General features: G+C 35.1%; 1 protein-coding gene across 19 annotated transcripts in view; it reads right to left on the minus strand.

Moving 5' to 3' along the window:
- The window catches only part of ADGRL3 (adhesion G protein-coupled receptor L3), a 787,514-nt gene that overhangs the window by 474,503 nt on the left and 291,462 nt on the right, over positions 1-21,549 (minus strand). For 18 of the 19 annotated variants that reach the window (XM_059670097.1, XM_059670081.1, XM_059670071.1 and 15 more), the window contains exon 4: positions 10,245-10,448. The exons of the other annotated variant lie outside the window; for it this stretch is intronic. In XM_059670097.1, coding sequence (XP_059526080.1) covers positions 10,245-10,448 — 204 coding nt within the window. The remainder of the gene's footprint in view (positions 1-10,244; positions 10,449-21,549) is intronic. 19 annotated transcript variants of the gene reach the window in all.

Here is a 21,549-nt window from a genome sequence, read left to right on the forward strand (position 1 = left end):
GGACCAAACTCACCATTTTCTGCCCATTAAAAGCCAAAGCTTCCTGCTGAAGTTTAATCCTGTCACTGGAACCACCCCGTCACCTAGGCATCTTTGACTCTTCCCTCATGCTCGCCTCTTGCATCCAATTAGCAGCCAGGCACTGCAATTTCAGCCTCCGTGCATTTCTCCTATCACCCCTCTTCTTTCCATCCCTATTGCTATCTCCCAGGTTCAGGCACTCATTACCTTCTGTCCTACAGGAAGAACCTAACTGATCTCTCCACTTTCAAGTCCCTCTCTACCCTAAAATTTCCACAAAATCCTCACAGGTTCTAAACTGCAGTTCTGATCGGGAGCTTCCAAAGAATCCCAACCACAGACAAAATTATGTACAAAGTCTCCCCCTGACATTTAAGACTACCTACAAAATACTTACAACCTCTCTTTCAAACTTCCTGGCTCACTACTTTTTTCCTCATGTTCTTACTAGACTATTGGGTAAACTAGACTATTCGTTGTCTGATGAAAATGTCTTAATTTTCTCCAACTATAATGGTTTTCACACATGATTTCAATTATGGAGCATCCTCTTTCTTCCAGCACCTCCCATCTGTGCTTGCAAATGATCCTAGGGATTTCTTCAAGAGTTAGTTAAGGTATCACATTATCCTCCCCTTTTCCCTATCCCCATCCCACACCAAGAATGCCTTTCCTCCTTCTTTAAAGTACTACAGCACTTGCATGACACCACAGTTCACCAAATCAGAGTCAAGTTAATACTGGTTTGGCTATTCTTTCTGTCACCAGCAGTAGGCTATAATTCCTGGAGGAAAGGCAGCCTTATAAAGCATTCCATGTATATTAAAGCTACAACAAATATGTGAATCAAATTGAGTTATTTTCTTTCCTAAACATTTATACTAAATGTTCACTTACTTAAGCTATGAACCCATAAATGTGCTTAAAATATAAAGCTAGGGTTTTAGAACATTTCTTTGTCTCTTCCCCAAACTACATTTAATCAGAAACATTAATAAGTAAATCAATTCACTGAAAAAATTTTATGAATTGTCCACTATATATCTCTGGTATGATTATTACAAAACAGAAAGCCAAAAAAAGTGTGTAAATGGTTGTAGGTAACACTTACCAGGCCTTAAGAGCTAAATGCATAATTATATTTAATATATTTATATGTGATAATAAAACTATATATATATGCTTCTATTACACCACTATACAGATGAGATAGGAAATATATCTAAAATGTAAGTCCTTGGTCTTGGTTATAACAGTTAATATGTGGTAAAGCTGTGAATGAACTCAAACCCCTCTGACCCCAAAGTTCATATAGTAACTGCAATTCCACACTACTACCCTCTAAGTAGTAGTAAAAGCAAAATGGTAAAGATTTAAAGATATATCTATTAACATAAAAAATTGCTTCTTAAGAAGTAATAATTGGGGAAAAACACCATCAATTTAATTAACTATATATACAAAAGAAAGATAGAGTGTCTGACAAAATTTCTGTACTGTATGTAGACCTATATGAAAAATGCAAAATCAAAAACCCAGATACAAGCCTATCTATGAAAGCATCATGTTCTAGACACAATATCTGCTTTCCCCCTCCCTTTCATCTTAATTTGGGGTTAAGGCTTCTATAAATATAATGGAAGTTTATAGTACTAGATAAACTTCAGATCTCTTTTACTACCACATATCTTTTGATTTGAAGGGAAATAGAAGAAAAAGAAAGAGACTTTCTAATAATTAGCTAACTTATTCTGAAAAGTATCTGTCACTGGGAGTGTAAAATTTGCTCCTTTGGAGCATATATACAATTATCAGCATGTGGCAGATATTAATGAAACAACCTACAATACACTCCTAATTAAATCCAGGAAATGAAATGTTTTTTGGATTAAATGTCAAAGTTTAGCATTTATTTTCCATTATTCATATCCTTTGTGAAAAGAAAAATGTAATGATGAGAAATACACTAATTTCCATACGTATTTTGAAAAGCTATTTCATACTTCTCAGATGGAAAGGGAAAATAAATTGTAATTTATGCCAATAAAAATAAAAGACTTTATCACATTTTCCTTTAAATACTTGAAGGCCAAACTCACTAACACATTATTTTCAATTGGATACATCATTCTGGTATTGATTACTTTTAGGAAAGAAACAAGACCCTAAAGAAATGCTTTTAAATAATGTTTAGGGCTGCAAAGTTGTTGTTTTTTAACCTCAATACTTTACTTCCCTAGATTCCTATGGCCCTTCTTCTCACATGAAAATATAAGGACCTATTGCATGACAATTCTAAGAGTGATGTGCAAATAATGCATTTTGCATATCAATTACACCTGACATTTTGTCTGAACTGGCAAATCTCTGAAAGACACAAATAAATGTGAACAGGGGCTTTTATCCGAAATAATATTATATTGTCATATAAACCAAGAAGCTAACAAGGACTTTGAAGGCCATGTTATATTATTCTCTTGCAGTAATAGTTACATCAAAAAAGCTGAGCTTGTAAAACGGAAGGTTTTCAATTGCCATAGCAACATTAATCTCTGTTCTTCTGTTACAAGTTCTTTCATCTCCTTACCTCTCCATGAATTCCTAGACTTTACCTATACACTTCAGACTGTAATATAATAATGAAATTAGAACCAGCTTTTCCAAAAATTTGGGAGTAAGGGGAGTAAGAACATGAGAACATGCCAGAAGTTCAACTCATCAAAGTCAATATAAATGGCACTAAAAACATATTAAGAGTAACAAGTCTCAAATTTTCTAATAATCATGTTACATCGAATGAAATTATGAAGGCCAGAGGAAGCAAAGATAAATTGTTGACCTCATCATGCACACACACATTTCAGGCCACTCTAATTCAGAATCAGAGGGAGATTAAAAATTGTTCTGTCAGGCATAGGCCTAGGGATGGGTGAAAGTGGAAGAAAATCAATCCAATTCAACCTATATCGAATTTTTAGCCGAGCTGAAGGGGACCCAGGTGGTATACCACATTCCACCCAGCAAAGATAATACCATTTGCCAATGATCTAGAAGGAAGGGGCCATGGCCTGTCTAGTAAATTAACAGAACTTCCTTGGGGCTGAAGGGTAAAACATGTATGGGATGTGATTTGAAGTAAGAGAAAACTGTATTGCCTACTAATCTTATTTACTATAAGTATATGTGTGGCTTATAGGCCTCAACGCATCCTGTATTTCTCTCTCCCTGTTCTTCATTTATTCCAGTGTCCAAAATTATCTAATCACATTGGTGTGTTCACAGGGTAAAAAAATAATAAAAAAAACAATTGGCTCCATTCCCAAATCATTGTGTTACCAGTAATCCGACAAATGAGCTTTCATCACCCCTTCCCTGCTTCTATCAGTTTATTATAACACCTTCATGTGTACAATTAGGTGAGCATTCTGCAGCTACTGCAGCTTTCATTTCCTAGTCTCTTAACCAATGAGAACATTACCATTTCCTTAAGATAAAGCATTTTTATAGCATTGCTTTACATTGTCTTCAAGGGATATTGCTATTTTAATAATTAGTTTTAATTAGGCAAGAGTTATATAAGTTAAGATTCATTTTTTGAGGCACTCTCAAAAGACACATTAAGATTATTTTTGTTATTATTTTATTAAACTATATGCTATGTTATGTTGTTAATGAGCGCAAATATGAGCAGATTACTCTCCAGCTGCCTTCCAAATTTTGACATGGAACATTCTACTAAGAACTAAATGAATATGAAATATATTGAGGCCAGCAGATAAACTGTCTTTAACGTTGTTCAATTTCTCTCCTTGCTAAATGTATATGTTGCAAATGCAAATACTATATAATAAGAATCTTTTCAGCTGTTTCATGGGAACACAGGAGAGCTCATAATCAGATCTAATCTTGGCAGCACTAGAGCCCTGCTAGGTATTACTGGGAAGTAGAAAGAAGGATTGAATGAAAATCCTAGCAGATGCTCTTTTGTTGCAGAATAGCTTATCACACCTAAGCCAAAATAAAATGGGTAACAAAGAATAGCACTAACTTTTTTTTTCTCTTTGATGAGAATAACTTATGCCTAACAAATAACACTTTTAGTTATCTTTTTTTCAGATTTGTTTATTGTATTTAAATTATAGGTTCTTAAATTGGGGCCAGAAAGTTGAGCTTCTGTTCAAAGGAATACATTAGAGAACTCATTTGTAAATTTTTCCATAACAGCACCATCATTCCTTAGCAATATTTTCTGTCTCCTCTTACCTTCCATAGCTGAGTAAGTGGCAATCTCTCAAACCAGAAACTTGGTTGCCCTCTTTGGATTTTTCCTCTACATTATTCACACATCCAATGAATATAAAATTCTTGACATTTGGTCCTCATTAGCACTAATGTCACTCACTACTTGAGTCAGGACCACCATCATTTTAAAAATCAAAATCAACAGGATAACTTCCCCATCTCCAGTCTTTAAGCCTCAAATGCAGGCAGTGGTTCACTTCCTCTAAGATTTACTTAATTATTCCCTTGCTGCCATCACAAAAATTCTAAACTCCTCAAGATGTTATTTCATGCTATGCTGATCAAGTGCTTGATTACTTCCCAGACCATTCGGGGCTAATGTCCAGACATTATCCTTCAGACTTCTATGCTCCAATCATACTGAACTAGGCATTTCTGCTACTGTTTCCTCTGTCTATAATAATAGTATGTTTCTTCTACCTGTGTGTTTGGCTAACTACTACTTGTCTGTCAGGCCACAGCCTAGATACCACTTTATACTTAGGAGCGCTTTCTCTAAGACTGGTACATACTCCCCCCATGGTATTCTATACTTTCCCCTGAAATAGGTGTTTCTGCTCTTGCCTCTGCTACACAAACACTGCTGTGTGGGTGAAGGTCATGAAATGGCCAGTGGCATGAATAATTAGGTCAGGGATACTGACCTATTAGGTCAGGGATACTGACCTAACCCAAGGAGGATTACATTCCCTTCTTGGAAATGTAAACTAAAGGGTAAGAATACAGTGCCAGTTGGTGGTTGGTACTAAGAGGCGTGTGTACAATTTGGTGTGACAGTCACAATGCTAAGGAGCAAAGAAAGCTGATGGAAAGTTAGAGAAACAAGGAAGAATTAGGCCCAATTGGAGCGTGCTTTCCTGATATTATTTACTGATATCCAAGATCCAGTCCTCAAGAGTCTAGATTCCCATAAGAAATATGTATTCTGAAAACATAGTTCCCACACTTAGCACTCCCCCCTAAACACACACACACACACACACACACACACACACACACACACACACACTCACACACACAAGCTTCTATTAATTACTTTTAAAAACAAGTCTCTTGCCTCTTTGGATACAGGGGAGAGGTATCCTTTAGCAAGCATTTGCCACATGGTGCTCTTTTCTTGTTTCCCAATACCCACTGAGAGATCAAAATTATGACTTGAATTCTCCATCTTTGTTTTCCTGGTACATAGTGTAGTTCCCAGCATACATTTGCACTCAACCCGTTATTAAAAATAAAAATAATAATAATAATAATTAATGAGGGCAAAAATTAAATGGAGTTTTCTCCTTGCTTATAATTATAAAAGCAGTCCCATCTACAAAAAACCCAAAATGGAGGAAAAAGGGGAAACTTAATTATAGAGTTTTATTTGATTCTCAATAGACTGACAATACAGGAGCCCCTTGGAAAAGCATTTTGGCTCTTGCAAAAGGTAGACTATGACTTGTCAGGATTGAAATGCTTTAGCTGTATTCTGAGAGAACACTTGTATGGACCCTGCACATCAAGCATGTCAAACTCGCGTCCCAAGGGCCACATGCAGCCCACAACAAATATTTTTATGGCCCAGCCAATATAACGGTATGTAAGAAATGTTTTAATAAAAATTCTGTAACTTAATTTTTACAATATCCTGTTATACATAATTATTAATAACAAACTACAAGGTTCGCTAACAAATGATTACTATAATCGTGTTGCGTTTATTTCCTTTACGCGCCTTACGCGCAGGCCCACCATTTCTCTCCCCTAATACTAGCAGCGAATATCTTAGCAGCTAATTGCCACGTCATTAGTCTTGGACTGACTTGTTTCGTGTGTGCAACAGGAAATATTGTGCTTTTGGAGAACACGAAAAATACGTTTATTTGTTTTACTCTTATTAATTTGTGCTGTTATTCACTGTCTGGTAAGTTAATGTTCAAGAAAAATATTAATTTTTATTACAATGCACTATTATTTCATGTTAACGATTACTCATTTATTTCAGCCCTTTGTATTCAACATGTCTCTATCGAAATAAACCTACGTTTCTATGAAAATTGAAGCTTTTGTGTTTTTTGCGGCCCACATAAACTTAAACCTTGTTTATCCGGCCAGTGCTAGCCTTCGAGTTTGACACGCTTGCCACACACTCTATGTGCCTAGCAGGAGGGTTATTTGTTGATCATCTCAATGAACTTTATATGCAACTTATGAAAATCACAATTAAAGCATAGGAAGTGCTGATAAAAAAAAACCACAGTTACATTCTTTTAGCTTCAAGGAAAAGTCTTGATATCTAGTCATTAACTGGGCAATCTGCCCTCAGACTTCCTTCTGCTTTAATATGCTAAAGAGAAACATGTCTTCTGTGAACAATGCTTTTCTTAAATCCCTTATGCTTTGCTGCTCTACTGTGAAGTCCTAATTCCTCTGAATCTAAACACTCATTAACTCTCAAGAACTATTAGCTATCTGGAGTCAAATGAATGAAAAGGGAGAAAAAAAGAGTAAAGTTTAATTTCAAGCCAATGAAAGGGTCTTTATGTGTTTTATTTTTTGTTGAGTTGTTAAGGCTGTTTTAATTGGGTTTCCTACTTGCTTGTTTGGCTATCTGTAGAACAAACAGGGGTTAACAATTTTTAAAGTAAAATCAATTTCATTTTTCAATCAGATTGTATTAATCTCTGTCTTTATTACTTATATTTATTAATGAGTTTTCTGTAACTTTACGTATCTTGTTTTTATAAGACTTGTTTTTGTTTTGAGAAAGGTGTGGAGGGGTGGAGTTTACTGACATTTTCTTGTTTGCATTCTTCCATGTTTTTTCAATTTGAAGAGCTGAAGGTAATATGGTAGGTATCTTTTATTTCAATTTCACTTTTAATACCTGTCCAAATACTCTAGCTCTATGTACTATTGTTACCATCATAACTAGCTAGTTTATTAATATTGATAGAAAAAAATAAAAGAGAAGGCCAGACATTATAAGCATAGTCATCTGGGCAGCTTCTGTAGGAAGCTGCAACTTTATACTCCAGTATAAAGAAACCACCAGTCCATTTCCTGCAGATACTGGGAAAGGGATCAAGCAAAGGGGTAAATGGGCGCATATACAGTGAAGTTGGGGTGCCATGGGGAAGACACTTGCCTGTCAGTCTAGCCTGTGGAACCATGAATTGCCTAGAGGGGTGGAGCCACTGCAAGGATGTGAAATCCTGAAGGATTCATTTGTTAAGCACCTAATTAAAATTCCCCCCCAAAAAAAGAAAATTTCTCTGTCTTGCGCCTCTTGTTTCTCTTGCATTGCTCCTGCTTCCTTGCACTTGCGTCTTCAGGGGCCTGCGCTAGCCTGCATGTGGCCCTAGAAGCCGCAAGGCCATGACCCCACACTCAATGGACTGGAGCTTGGAGCACAAGCTAAGCTGGCCAGATGCTGGACTAGACTGTGCTTTAATATGGAGTGAAGACACTGGGCAGTGGCTTCAATCCCAGCTCTGCCGAAGATGAAATGGGGCCCTTTCCATGGTGAGATGGAGAGAGAGGGGACCTTGGAAGGGAGCCCTCTTAATTTCACATCAATAAAGCTTTTCATGATACCTGATCCTCCCTTGGGGCCCAGAAATTCTTGTTCCCATGGCACCCCAAGATGCCTACTTCCAGCAGCAACAGGTGGGGACAACAGGAGGGCATCCCATAGATAACAGGATCTTCTGTATTAGGAAAGATTATGGCCCTGAAACATTTGCTTGTCCTTCCTTGTTCTTTCTATGGAGCACTCAGAGATGACCTTCAGTTGCCCTGTGTCTCACTGATAAAATTAGTTTTGCAGAAAAGCAACTTCCCAAAAGTATTGTCTCATCATAACAGATTAACACAATTCTGTTGGCTCCTTTTAAATCACATTTACCACAGTATCCATTTATGAGATCACATGAAGGCTGCCTCGGACCATCCTTTCCATTTCTATTCAAAACAGAATATAATGTTTCTATTTTTAAACTGATATAAAAACATAATTCATAACCCATTACTACACTGCAACCTCCCACATACTGGCAAAAAGGCAAAATCTCATAATACAGAAAACCCTCATTAAGCTTTAAAAGTTGGGTAATGTTTAAATTCAGCCAACTCTTTACAAAAAGTTCTATAGGGGAAAACTATTGTAAATGACTAATATTCTGAATTTTTTCATAAGACATAATCCCCAGTAGGTAGGGGTGTGTGTGTGTGTGTGTGGGGGGTGTATGTGTGTGCACACACACACGTGCATGTGTGTTTGTATTTATGTTCATTGCTGATTTAAATATTCATATCATCTACTCAAAAATTAAACTTTATTTCTGGATTTCTATTTCATTAGTATTAGAAATTGTGAGAATGCATCTGCTTTGGAGTAAATTAATTAATTTTATATTATTTTATAGTATAAATCAGAAGTCAAAATCATGGTGAAAACTTTCTGGGAGGAATATAACACCACCCAATTTCTGCAAAACAAAAAGCAAAAATGAAAAAAAAAAGTTCTTAAAGAATGCTTACTGTGCATTTTCCTTGAATTTTTAGAACACGGAGTCAATTTTACATGCTTCTGTGGAAGTTCACGTTCTCACCCACCACTGCCCCTTCCCCAGTCATCACCACCAAGGAAGAAATGCTAATCTGAATAGAAAGATTCTCTGAAATCAACTGAATGATGTGACTGAGAGTGGACAGTCACTGTGAGTCCCATGTTTCCCATGTACGTACTCTTCCTATGTGGCTGCAGTAATTGAGGAGTGAGGTTTAACTCTCCCAGGTCTGTTAAATCTCAAATGGATTCATGATGCATCCCCCTTATTCCATGAACTGAAATAAAGTATTCCAACTTTTTTTTTTTATCAGAGAATTATCTAATGGGGTTTAGAAGCTCAACTGTTATAGTAATATTTCATGTTCTTTTGCCAATATTTCTTGTATGTATATCCCCTTATAGAAATTAGGAGAGGTGACTGTGTTTTGGGACAAGACTTGATATTTATGGTTCAACAAGCCAAATGATTCCTAGCCTTTTTCATGTTGTGGAACATAAAGAAAATTATAAGTATTTATAATACTTGATAGGTTTATAATTGTGAGTAAGCAAAACAGAGTTTATTTTGTGTTATTATTTGTTAATTATCACTTTCCATATGAACAAATTTAAACAATTTTTGCCCACCACATATTTATATAGTAATATATTATATTCCCTAGGGGAATTTAGAGGGAAAATAGTGCCTGTATGGAATTTAATGAGAAAAAAAGAAAAGTTACATTGCCTTAATATATATAAAGACAAAATAAAATATACAGTATTAGGAAAAAGTAGTATTGAATTTTGTGCAAATATCATGTAACATTCTCCATGGAGCTTCATGGGCTGTATGGCTCCCATTCTACTTCTCAGCTGCAGAGACGACTTTATAAACAAAGGAATTTCCCACACTTTCATAAGAAAATTAGCTTGTTCCTGTAAGCCATCACTTTTCTATCCCTTTACATGCTTTCAAATGTCTATACACAATTCCTAACCAAGATGTTTTCATCCTAATCTCAAAATTTTGGTAGTTTCTATTGATGAGAATGTTTTTTCAAAAATGATTGGATGTGTTAAAACTTGTATTTTACAACCACTCAAATTCTGTAAGAGCTGAAATTCTCACTCAAAGTAATTTTAAATGTCCTGTGTTCCGCAAAGACAGTTCAAAATTTAAGGTCAACATTTTGAAATAACAATGAGGCTCTAATGTAGAATAAGCATGCATTGTTAAACAGCTGGCTCGGATACAACTAAGAGCAAACATCAGCCACAGATATATGAAAAGACACCTGAAAGCCTGCCTGGGGCTGAGCTTCCAGGAGCCCCTGCCCAGCCACCCCCAGCCCTCTGCCCCACCTCCCACCGCTGGCCGCACCTTGGGCTGGGATCTGAGCTCCTTGGGCACCGGGACCACGAACTCCTCTGGCAGCTCCACGGGGCCCTTGTCCGCGATGAGCTGTGGCGCGCTCTGCAGCTGGCTGCTGGAGGAGATGTCTGGGTGGTAGAGCGCCTCCTGGGTTGCGCTCAGCATGTCGCAGTGGAGCAGCGAGGGCTGGATGTCTCTCAATGTGCTGGCCACCTGCGGGCACCATCAGACTCCACTCAGCTCAGGGCCGCCTCAGAGGAGCCTGCTGCAGGCTAGTCCCCAGGCTGCTGTCAGCTGCAGGCCATAGGCCCCATACACCGGCCACCCCAGGCCCCATCAAGACAACCCTGACCTGAGGAGATCCTATCTCCTAGGCTCTATGCGATGATGACTATGTAGTGCTGTCCAAATTAAACACTACCTTAAGCCAAACACCTCACCCTAATCCCTAATGAGGATTAGAAACTTAGACATAATTATTGAAAACTGAGAAAGCTACTTGAAAAATGTAAAAAAAAAAGTCTATATTTTTATAGATTCACAGCATTCTGATGCCAATTATGGGCATTAATATCTATAAGTGTAAAAAAAAACATTGGTTACTGAACTAAATATTTTTACACAAAATCTTCTTAAGGTAATGAATGAAAAAACCTTCAGAGGTGGTTTTATATTAGTTTAGTTTTGTTTATTGTATTGTTATACTTACATGGATTGTTTTATATTTATTTATTTTTCAGGTCATTAAACATTTTTTTGAAAGATACTGTATTAAGATCCGTGATGGACATTACGGTGAAAAGGATATACACACATTTTTGCCATTTACATACACAGTGATTTTACTGACAAATGTACATATTACATCAATGAGTAAATATGAAAGACCAAGACAATAATGAAAAAAATAAAATTTCACACATATGATTTTTTTTTTAATAATTCACAAAACAGTCATACATCATATACTATGAAAAAGAGCTATTTAAGTACAGAATTTTTTTCTGGTGAATTGGCACATAAAATATACATTTCTCTACACTAACCGCAACTAGTGTAATAAATAGGAATTATAATAAAAATGTCCCTGCCAAAATAAGAAAAAGACTTTACAAGAATAAAGATTTTGCTTTACACAACTATTTTTAATATACTAGAGTATGCATATTTAAAACACATGAATAATGCTACATGACTATCATTCAATAGTCAGGATAGAAACTAAGAAATTCAATAATGCAAGAGAATTTTATAATCTTTCTAACACTCGAAGTTTATACAGTGAGGCTGTAATTTATTGATATATAAAATATTTGAAAGTTAAGAATGAAAACATACTTTCTTTCAAATCACAAGAAATATTACAACCCTATTGAAAACAACAAAAAATAATATAAAGAAATCTGTCAAACCATCCATTGATAATGAAAAAGTTTAGATTACAACTAAGAAAACAACATGTTTACTTAAGCTCATTACAATGTATGAGTACCAGGCAAAAGATAGTGTAAATGCTATTTCGATAGTTTGTGGGAATGAAAAAAAGTGTCAAAGAAGGAAACAAATTTTAAGGCCAAAAAAAGTTGTGAAAATCAAAATATCTAAATAAGTGCCTCCTTTAAAGTTTAAATCCAGTGATGTCTCTTTTAACTTATGAAATATCCCTCTCTTCGTTGCCCCAAATGACAATGTGACCTTTTTAATTATTTTTTACACAGATGCATATAGGCATGCTTTCCCTAACATCTTTATAACTACTCTATGAAAGAAATTTAGCAAAAGATTATAATGCTGCATTAGCCTATAAGCTTCAGATATAAAAACATTGAAAGATTTCACCCACAGCCAAGTTAACAAATAAGGGCATGTGGAGTGAGGAAGTATTGTGCTCCATTCATTAATTCAACAAATATTTACGGAGTTCCCATGATGTGCCAGCTCCTTTTCTGGGTACTGGAGATTTTGGTAAACAAAACAGACCACACATCTACTTTAATGAATCATCCATTCTTTTGAGAGAGATTCTACAAATGGATAATTTTTAAAGGGGACATCTGTAACACGTACAACAATAAAGATACATTCTAAAAAATAATTTTTAAAAATACCATATAGGAGATGAGAAATTTATAGAAAGTTTAAATAGGGTAACATGTAAGGGGGGATAAGGGGGAGAGACCAACCAAAGGACTTGTATGCGTGCATATAAGCCTAACCAATGGACCCAGACACCAGGGGGGTGAGGGCATGAGTGTGGGGGGGGTGCAAGGGCAATGGGGCCATAAGGGCACATATATGATACCTTAATCAATAAAGGAAATAAATAAAAAAAAGATAAATACATAAATAAATAGTTTTTAAAAAGCTACTCTGTTTATGTTTTTATGGAAGATTTGTCTATGGGAGTAAAATTTAAACTGAGATCTCAAGTTGCTAGTCATAAGAAGCAGGAGTAAAGAGCACTTCTGGCTGCTGCAAAGCCCTCAGGCTCGAGCCACCTTGATGAGTTCAAGAAAAAGCACAACACAAATATCACATGACCTCACTTATATGTGGAATCTAATAAACACAATGAAATTGACCAACAAAATAAGACCAGAATCATGAAGTCATGAAACAGACTGGGTTGGGAGTTCAAGAAGAGATAAACCAAAGAGCTTATGCACTTATATGCATAGCTCATGGACATGGGCAATAGGGTAGTGAAGACCTGGTGGAGTGGGAAGGGGCTGGAAGAGAGGGAAAAATGGGGTAAAATGGGATATATCTGTAATAACTACCAATAATTATATATATAAAAGAAATAGCACAATGGCCAATGAAGCTGTTATGTGTAGCGGACTGGGAGAAGAATGGTAAGACTTGAGATCGGAGAGGTTAGCAATAAGTAGATCATGAATTTTGTAAAAGAGGGCAAATAGTTTAGTTTGGGGCAATCAAGCATCTGATTGGGAAGGAAGAATAAGGTACAATAGCGGGGCGGAGGGATGGGAATAGTGATCTCTACGGAATTATAGATCAATTGTTTCAAGAAACGTTAATTTCTAGAGTCTGCAGAGAATAGAGAATAACAAGTGATTTAAAATGCATGTAGAGTAGAATTACCTGAAAAAAATAACAGTATCTGTATTACTAAAAGAATCTTAACTTAAACAAGAAATAAGAACATGTTCAAACTAGAACAAGAAAGCCAGGCCTACAGACTTAGAAACAGTAGGTAGGGACCAAAGAATAAAATTATTTTATGGAGTAAGTTTGAGGAATACAAAATACCAGGAAGTGAAGTAGAATTTGACTCCTGTGTTAAAGGAAATTATACTCTGATGTGTTCTATGAAGCTGGAATATATGGTGTCTATAGACTTCTTTAAATTCAACATCTCTATGAAAGGAATCCAGAGTACCTGTCAGTGAGAGCAACAATGGAGGGTTGTTACACTGTCCATATGGAAAAGAGCTATTAGAACAGAGCCAACATCTTAACATTTGGTATAAAAAAATTATTGTATCTGTTAAACTTACGGTACTGTATAACTTTGGAGGAAATATTTGAATTATAAATATAAATGTAATTTTTCTTCCTTAAGCTATTATAAAAATATGTCTTCAAGATAAACACAATTGTGAGACTGGTATTCCATTAGGACCATGGAATCTTAAGTCTGGAAGGAATCATTCAACTAACATGCTACATAGTAATCCTCAGATCATCCCTGCTAAAACTCTCTGAAATTTCACACCAAAAGTCCATGATCACTCTCTGTCCTTGAAACACCCAATTCCATTTGAAGCAGCAAGTTCCTCAGGTCAAGAAAAGTGGTATCGACCCCCTGGCATTCTCCACTCACTTATCTAAATGCTACACAAATGGGCTACGCAAAACAGATCAAGCTACTCCTAGAAGGCACTTGTCTTCAGATATTTGAAGCTAGCCTTTACATCATAAATGTCCCATTTTTTTATCTAGATGCATAAGGGAAAAGGTTTCTTTAAGTTAAAAAATACCTCAGAATGTTATAGCATTAACTATAATTTCAAGGCATCCTCCCCTTTATACTACTCTTCTATCTCCATTTGAGACCACAATCTCAAACTCCATCATGTGTAATTCTAAGGTGTCTCAAGTATTTGCTGCTGAGATAGAAAGTACTAATAAGGCCAACGCATCTTGTGCTTCTTTCTAATCTTTTGCAAAGAGAGAAAAACATTGTTATCTCCTTTAAAAACTGTAACACTAACAACAAATTTTCTGAAAAAGAAATAAATTGATCCCATTTACATGAAATAGGAATAAATTAAAGGAGGATCAAGATGCCTACTCTGAAAATTACAAGACACTGATAAGAGAAATCGAGGAAGATACAAGTACATTGTGTTCATAGATTGGGAGATTTTATATTGTTAAAATGTCAATACAACCAAGAGCTACCTATAGATTCAATGCAAAAGATTCCAATGGTGTTTTTATAGAAATAGAAAAAGTACTCCTAAAATTTTATTATTCATTGAATAACTAAAGAAATACTGAGAAAGAACAAAGCAGGAGGAATCACACTTCCTGATTTCAGCTATACAATAAAGCTATAGTATGGTTTTGGCAAAAAAAAAAAAATAGTATGGCTTTGGCAAAAAAAATTCCTGACAAATATACCAATGAAACAGAATCAAGAGCCAGGAATATATGACTAATATTTGACAAGGAGCCAATAATACTAAATGGAGAAAAGATGGTCTCTTTAATAAATTGTGCTGGGATAATTGGATATTCACATCTAAAAGAATGAAACTTAACACCAATCACAAAAATTAATTCAAAATACATTAAAGACTTAAATGTAAGACGTGAATCCATGAAACTCCTAGAACAAAACATGGGAATAAAGCTCCTTGACATGTGTCTTTGTAATACTTTTTTGGTTATAACATCTAAAGTGTGAGCTACAAAATCAACAATAAAGACGTGGAACTACGTAAAACCAAAAAGCTTCTGCACAGCATAAGAAATGATGAAGAAAGTGAAAAGACATCCTGCAGAATGGGATCACATTATTTCCAAACCATATATCTGATAAGGGATTAGTATCCAGAATGTCTAAAGAAATTATACGACTCAATAGCAAAAAACAGACAAACAAACAAAAACCCACAATTGGAAATCACCTCCTGCTTGTAACAATGGCTATCATAAAAAGACAAGAGATGACAAATGCTAGTATAGATGTGAAGAAAAGGGAATCCTTGTACACTGCTGGTGGGAACGCAAACTGGTGTAGCCACTGTAGAAACAAGTATGGATGATTTTCAAAAAAATAAAAATAGAACTATCATATATCCAGCTATTCCCCTTCTGGAATATATCCAGAGGGAAAAAAGAAGCCATTAACTTTTAAAGACATATGTACCCCATGTTCATAGCAGCATTACTTATAATAGCCAAGACAAATAAAACCTAAGTATCAACCATTGGATAAATTGATAAAGAATTTGTATTGTGTATATACAATATCGTTCAACCATTAAAAAAATGAGGAAACCCTACCATTTGCACTAACATGGATTGAACTTGAAGGCACCACACTAAGTGAATAAAGTCAGACTGAGAAAAACAAATACTGTGTGATCTCACCTGTGGAAACCAAACCAAACCAAAACACCACATAGATAAAGAGAGCACACTTGTGATTACCAGAGGTGGGGAGAGGAGGAATTGAAGAAAGGCAATAAAAAAATAAAAACATCCAATTATCAGATAAATAACTAGCAGGGAGTAATGTATAACATGGTGAATCCTGGTAACACTGCTGTACAGGAAATTTGTTAAAAGAATAAATCCTAAAGTTCTCATCACAAAGAAAAAGTGTTTTTTTTCCTACTTTCTTTCCATTTTATTGTATCTGTATGAGAAAATTATTATTAGCTGAACCTATGTGGTAATCATTTCATAACATATGTAAATCTAACTATCATGTTGCATGCCTTAAACAAATACAATGATATATCAATTATTTCTCAACAAAACTGTAAAAAATTACATATCTAATTAAGACTTCATTTTTATTTAAAAAAGGATTCACTATTTTTTTTTAATTTCAATTGTGCCCTAGCCAGTTCAGCTCAGTGGTTGAAGCATCGGCTTCGGATCCTGTTAGATTTCAGTCAAGGGCACATACCTTGATGGGGTTAATATGGGAGGCAACCAATTGATGTGTCTCTCTCACATCTATGTTTCTCTCTCTCTCTCTGTCTCTCACCATCCCTTCCACTCTGTCTAAAATCAATGGGAAAAATATCCTCCAGTGAGGTTTAACAAAAAAAAAATGTGAATTGCTTTAATCATATAATATTTAATATTCATTACAAGTAATATGAGTTATTGTCATAATCAAACTGTCTACATAATTACTTCAGATAGTTTTACTATTTAAACACTTTGATTCTGCTTTACTCAGTGGCAAGTATGCAATATGTAATTAATATTTCATAACCTGCTGAAATGATCAAACTATTTCCCCCATGTTTATGTATAGGCTCCAACATCAAAGAGTATCATAGAATCAAAGTTCCTGGATATTGGTTATGGGAAAATATGAGGCAGGAAGAAAAGGAAAACTAAAAAGCATATAAAAGGCAAAGTATTTCTGATGGTAGCACCAGAGTTTTCATCTTATCTGTGGAACTAATAATTGAAATAAGTATCAAAAATATCAGATTTCAATGTATATGCCTTCAGAGTTCAATATTTATTTATAAATATTAATTTTAAAATAGTAAATGAGTATTGTTTCTAACCAATTTCAACCATTTCTGTTTTATTGTTCCTTAGTTGAGGCACTATGTAATTCAGTCAACTATTTAGCTTCTTCCTCCAAACATCTATTGCTCATTATATTGAGCTTGGAATCTAGGCAAAACAACGCTCTACACTGTAAGGTGATAGGAATAGCAAAAACAATATATCAACTGAGTTAATTTATCAGAATTACAAATGATATCACTTTCGTATATTAATATTTCTCACAAGTGTATTTTAGGGTAATATTTTACTATGTCATGTGGAGTTATTTTGGTTTTTTGTGTTGGTTTTTTGGGGGGTTAATCCTCACCATAGGACATGTTTCCATTGGTTTTCAGAGAGAGTAGAAGGGAGGGGGAGAGACAGAGAGAGAGAAACATGGATGTGAGAGAGACATCGATTGTTTGAGACCCTAGTCCACAGACTGACACTCCAGCGAGCCAAACCACCTAGGGCTCCTGTGGAGTTTAAAATGTACTAAAATTATAACTATGACATTAACTTACATATTCAATTTTGCTTTTCATTATTACCTTCTTAGATACAATATCTATCCTCCTATAAATACTTGGGTAATCCTTTGTTCAAGTTATCGTTCTTGCTAAGAAACCGTTTTTCTACTGCTCAGGCTTTCCCATAATTTTCCCAAGCTATTTCACTATATTCAGCTCCAAATTTCATACTATTTCCCTTCATTTCTGTACCACAGTTCAAAATTCTAATAATTTAAAACCTTATTTTTTTATTTCTTAAGGTTAAGCAAACAAAATTGCTTTCTTTCTGAAATAAAAATTTATAAATTTTGCTTGTTTTATTTTGTGATATTCTAGCTAATTCATACATTACAATGTACATTCCTACATTGCTTTGTTGGTTTATTTCTAATTTAAATCATAGGTCCACAAAATCAGGCAAACTCTCAGTAGGTTATTAAAACGTCTTTAAAAAAAGTTTTCATAAGATGGTTAGGAGAGTCTGAGTTCCTTTTCTAACAACTATTTTAAATGTCATTTCATCATTAGATTGATGGCTCTGAGTCTATTTCCATCCTAAAATTACAGGTACTACAGGGACTACTATCTATGACTCACTGGATTATTATATATATTCATTGAGCTATTGTGTGCAAAAGTGTTCAGCTAAGAGCAGAGTGCTAGTAAATTTAGAAATTATACTGAAATAACAAATGGCTGATTGATAGGGAATGTCTAATCCAACCTCTGTGCTTATTTTCAACTTTTCTTGTAAGTAAAGGTACTTTTTCCAATTGAGCTTCTTTATGCATACCTAAAAGTCTCTACTTTTCTCCCAGCACCTTCCTTTTGGCCATGTAAAAATATTATATCTTTTTTACAATATATATATACTGAGTGGCCATATTATTATGACTGGCCAGATTATTATGACCACCCCATCAGTACAATGAAGTGAATTAGTTATGCAAATAATAATAATAATAAAACCTTGAGAGTATTTGCTTAGGAAGTTTTCAATATTCCGTATTTTTGGAAGTGTCAATGAAGTACTGATGGGGTGGTCATAATAATCTGGCCACTTAGTTTATATATATTAGAGAGAGAAGGGAGAAGGATAGAGCGAGAGAAACATCAATGAGAAACATCATCAATTGGCTGCCTCCTACATGCCCCTTACTGGGGATTGAGCCCATAATCCAATTCATTGAACCTGGCCTGGTAATGGAACAGTTCACCTTTAGGTTCCTGGATTGATGCTCAACCACTGAGCAACATAGGCTGGGCTGCATAATTCCTTTATAGGCTGGGGAGTAATCTCTAACAAAAGTCAAAAAAGTTCCAATTTAAGTACATGATTTAAGGATGCCACCAGGTACAAATTACAACATGGAAGTTCTAACATGAAAAATTTGTTTCAATTCTGGGCCTCATAAGAAAATGGCTCAGCAGTGATTAAATGTCCACCTGTGTATGATGACGCATCTTTCATAGTATTCCCATGAAAGTATTATATTATTCAATTTAACTCAATAGACTCATTCACTAGAGTTGTTTTATAAAATGTTGGTATACCCTATGTGGATTATCAATTCTCCCTTCAAAGTAGGTTCCTCACTCTTCTTCTATACATCATAGCTTTTTATAGTGAAATAAAACATATTTTGGCTCAACTTTCGGTCACCAGAAGACTGAACAATCAAATAATAAAAGTTGTATAAGATAGTCTGAGAATAGTGAAGATTCCAACACATGGTTATGAGTAAAGTTATAGGGAACATTAATTCCTAGTGTTAAAAATAAAAGAAACAACATAGAAAGATTAGTTTTAACTGTGGTTCAAGTATGAATCTTCTTTGTCCTAAAAATAGAGGGAAAAACTGTGGCTTTCTAGTTTTAACAATTGCCTCGATTGTAATATTGTGATATAAATATCTCAAACATTTGTTAAAATGAGAAAGCGGAGAATAAACTTTCTGTTATGTGATATAAATTTATAAAATTATAATCTGCTTCTCATAAACATTATTTTCTTCAAATCACACAAAATGCATTTTACATATCTTATTGATCAAAGAGAGGCAAATAATAGTTTTTCTTTTCTAACTAAAAATGCCTCCCTATATGTAAATATATTGCAAATAGATTTAAATTCATGGTAAAAAAAATAAAATTCTGAAATTTATTATTAGGAGAATACTGACTTTCTCTTCTTTTCCTCTACTCCCTTTTTTAAGAATATAAATTCTTAATAAATGAATTCAGCAATGTAGCAGGATACAAAATTAACGCCAATAAATCTATGGCATTTTTATACACCAATAATGAACTTACAGAAAGAGAGATTAAAAAAACAATCCCATTTACCAACGCACCAAAAACATTAAGATACCAAGGAATAAACTTAACTAAGGAGGTAAAAGACCTATCCTCGGAAAACTACAGGACACTGAAAAAAGAAATAGAGGAAGACAGAAACAGAGGAAGAACATACCGTGTTCATGGATTGGTATAATCAACATCATTAAAATGTCCATACTACCCAAAGCAATCTACAGATTCAATGCACTCGCCATTAAAATGCCAATGGCATATTTCACAGACCTAGAATGAACTCTCCAAAAATTCACCTGGAATAAAAAAAAAAGACCCTGAATAGCTGCAGGAATACTGAGGAAGAAGAACAAAGTAGGAGGGATCTCAATACCAGATATCAAGCTGTATTACAAAGCCACTGTTCTCAAAACTGCCTGCTACTAGCACAAGAACAGACATATAGACCAATGGAATAGAATAGAGAACGCAGAAATCAACCCAAACCACTATGCCCAATTAATATTCGACAAAGGAGGCAAGAACATACCATGGAGTCAAGACAATCTCTTCAATAAATGGTGTTAGGAAAATTGGACAGATACATGCAAAACAAAGAAACTAGACCACCAACTTACACCATACACAAAAATAAACTCAAAATGGATAAAGGACTTAAACATAAGATAGGAAACCATAAAAATATTAGAGGAATCCACAGGCAGCAAAATCTCAGACATATGCTGAAGTAATATCTTCACCTATATAGCTCCTAGGACAGTGATGGCGAACCATTTGAGCTCAGCGTGTCAGCAGTTTGAAAAACCCTAACTTAACTCGGGTGCCGTGTCACATATAGAATTTTTTTTTTGATATTTGCCACCATAGTAAAACAAAAATTTATATTTTTGATATTTATTCTATATATTTAAATGCCATTTAACAAAGAAAAATCAACCAAAAAAAGTGAGTTCACGTGTCACTTCTGACACGCGTGTCATAGGTTCGCCATCACTGTCTTAGGGCAATGGAAACTAAAGAGAAAATAAACAAATGGGACTACATCAAAATAAAAAGCTTCTGTGCTGCAAAAGAAACCCTCAACAAAACAACAAGAAAGCCTACTGCAAGGGAGAACATACTTGCCAATGTTATCACCAATAAGGGTTTAATCTCCAACATTTACAGGGAAATCATACAACTTAACAAAAGGAAGATAAACAACCCAATCAAAAAATGGGCAACAATCTAAATAAATACTTTTTGAAAGAGAACATAAGGAAGGCCAAGAGACATATGAAAACATGCTCAAAGTCACAATCATCCAAGAGATGCAAATCAAAACGATAATGAGGCACCATCTTACAACTGTCAGAATGGCTATCATCAACAAACCAACAAACGACAAGTGCTGGCAAGGATGCGGAGAAAAGGGAACCCTCGTGCACTGCTGGTGGGAATGCAGACTGGGGCCGCCACTGTGGAGAACAATATGGAGTTTCCTCAAAAAACTTAAAATGGAACTCCCATTTTACCCAGTGATCCCACTTCTAGGAATATATCCCAAGAAACTAGAAACACCAATCAGAAAGGATATATGTACCCCTATCTTCATAGCAGCACAATTTACCATAGCTAAGATTGGGAAACAATCTAAGTGCCCATCAGCAGATGAGTGGATTAAAAAACGTTGGTACGTCTACACAATGGAATACTAGGCTGCGCTAAAAAAGAAG

Source organism: Myotis daubentonii, chromosome 1, assembly GCF_963259705.1.
Source record: "Myotis daubentonii chromosome 1, mMyoDau2.1, whole genome shotgun sequence".
NCBI lineage: Eukaryota > Metazoa > Chordata > Mammalia > Chiroptera > Vespertilionidae > Myotis > Myotis daubentonii.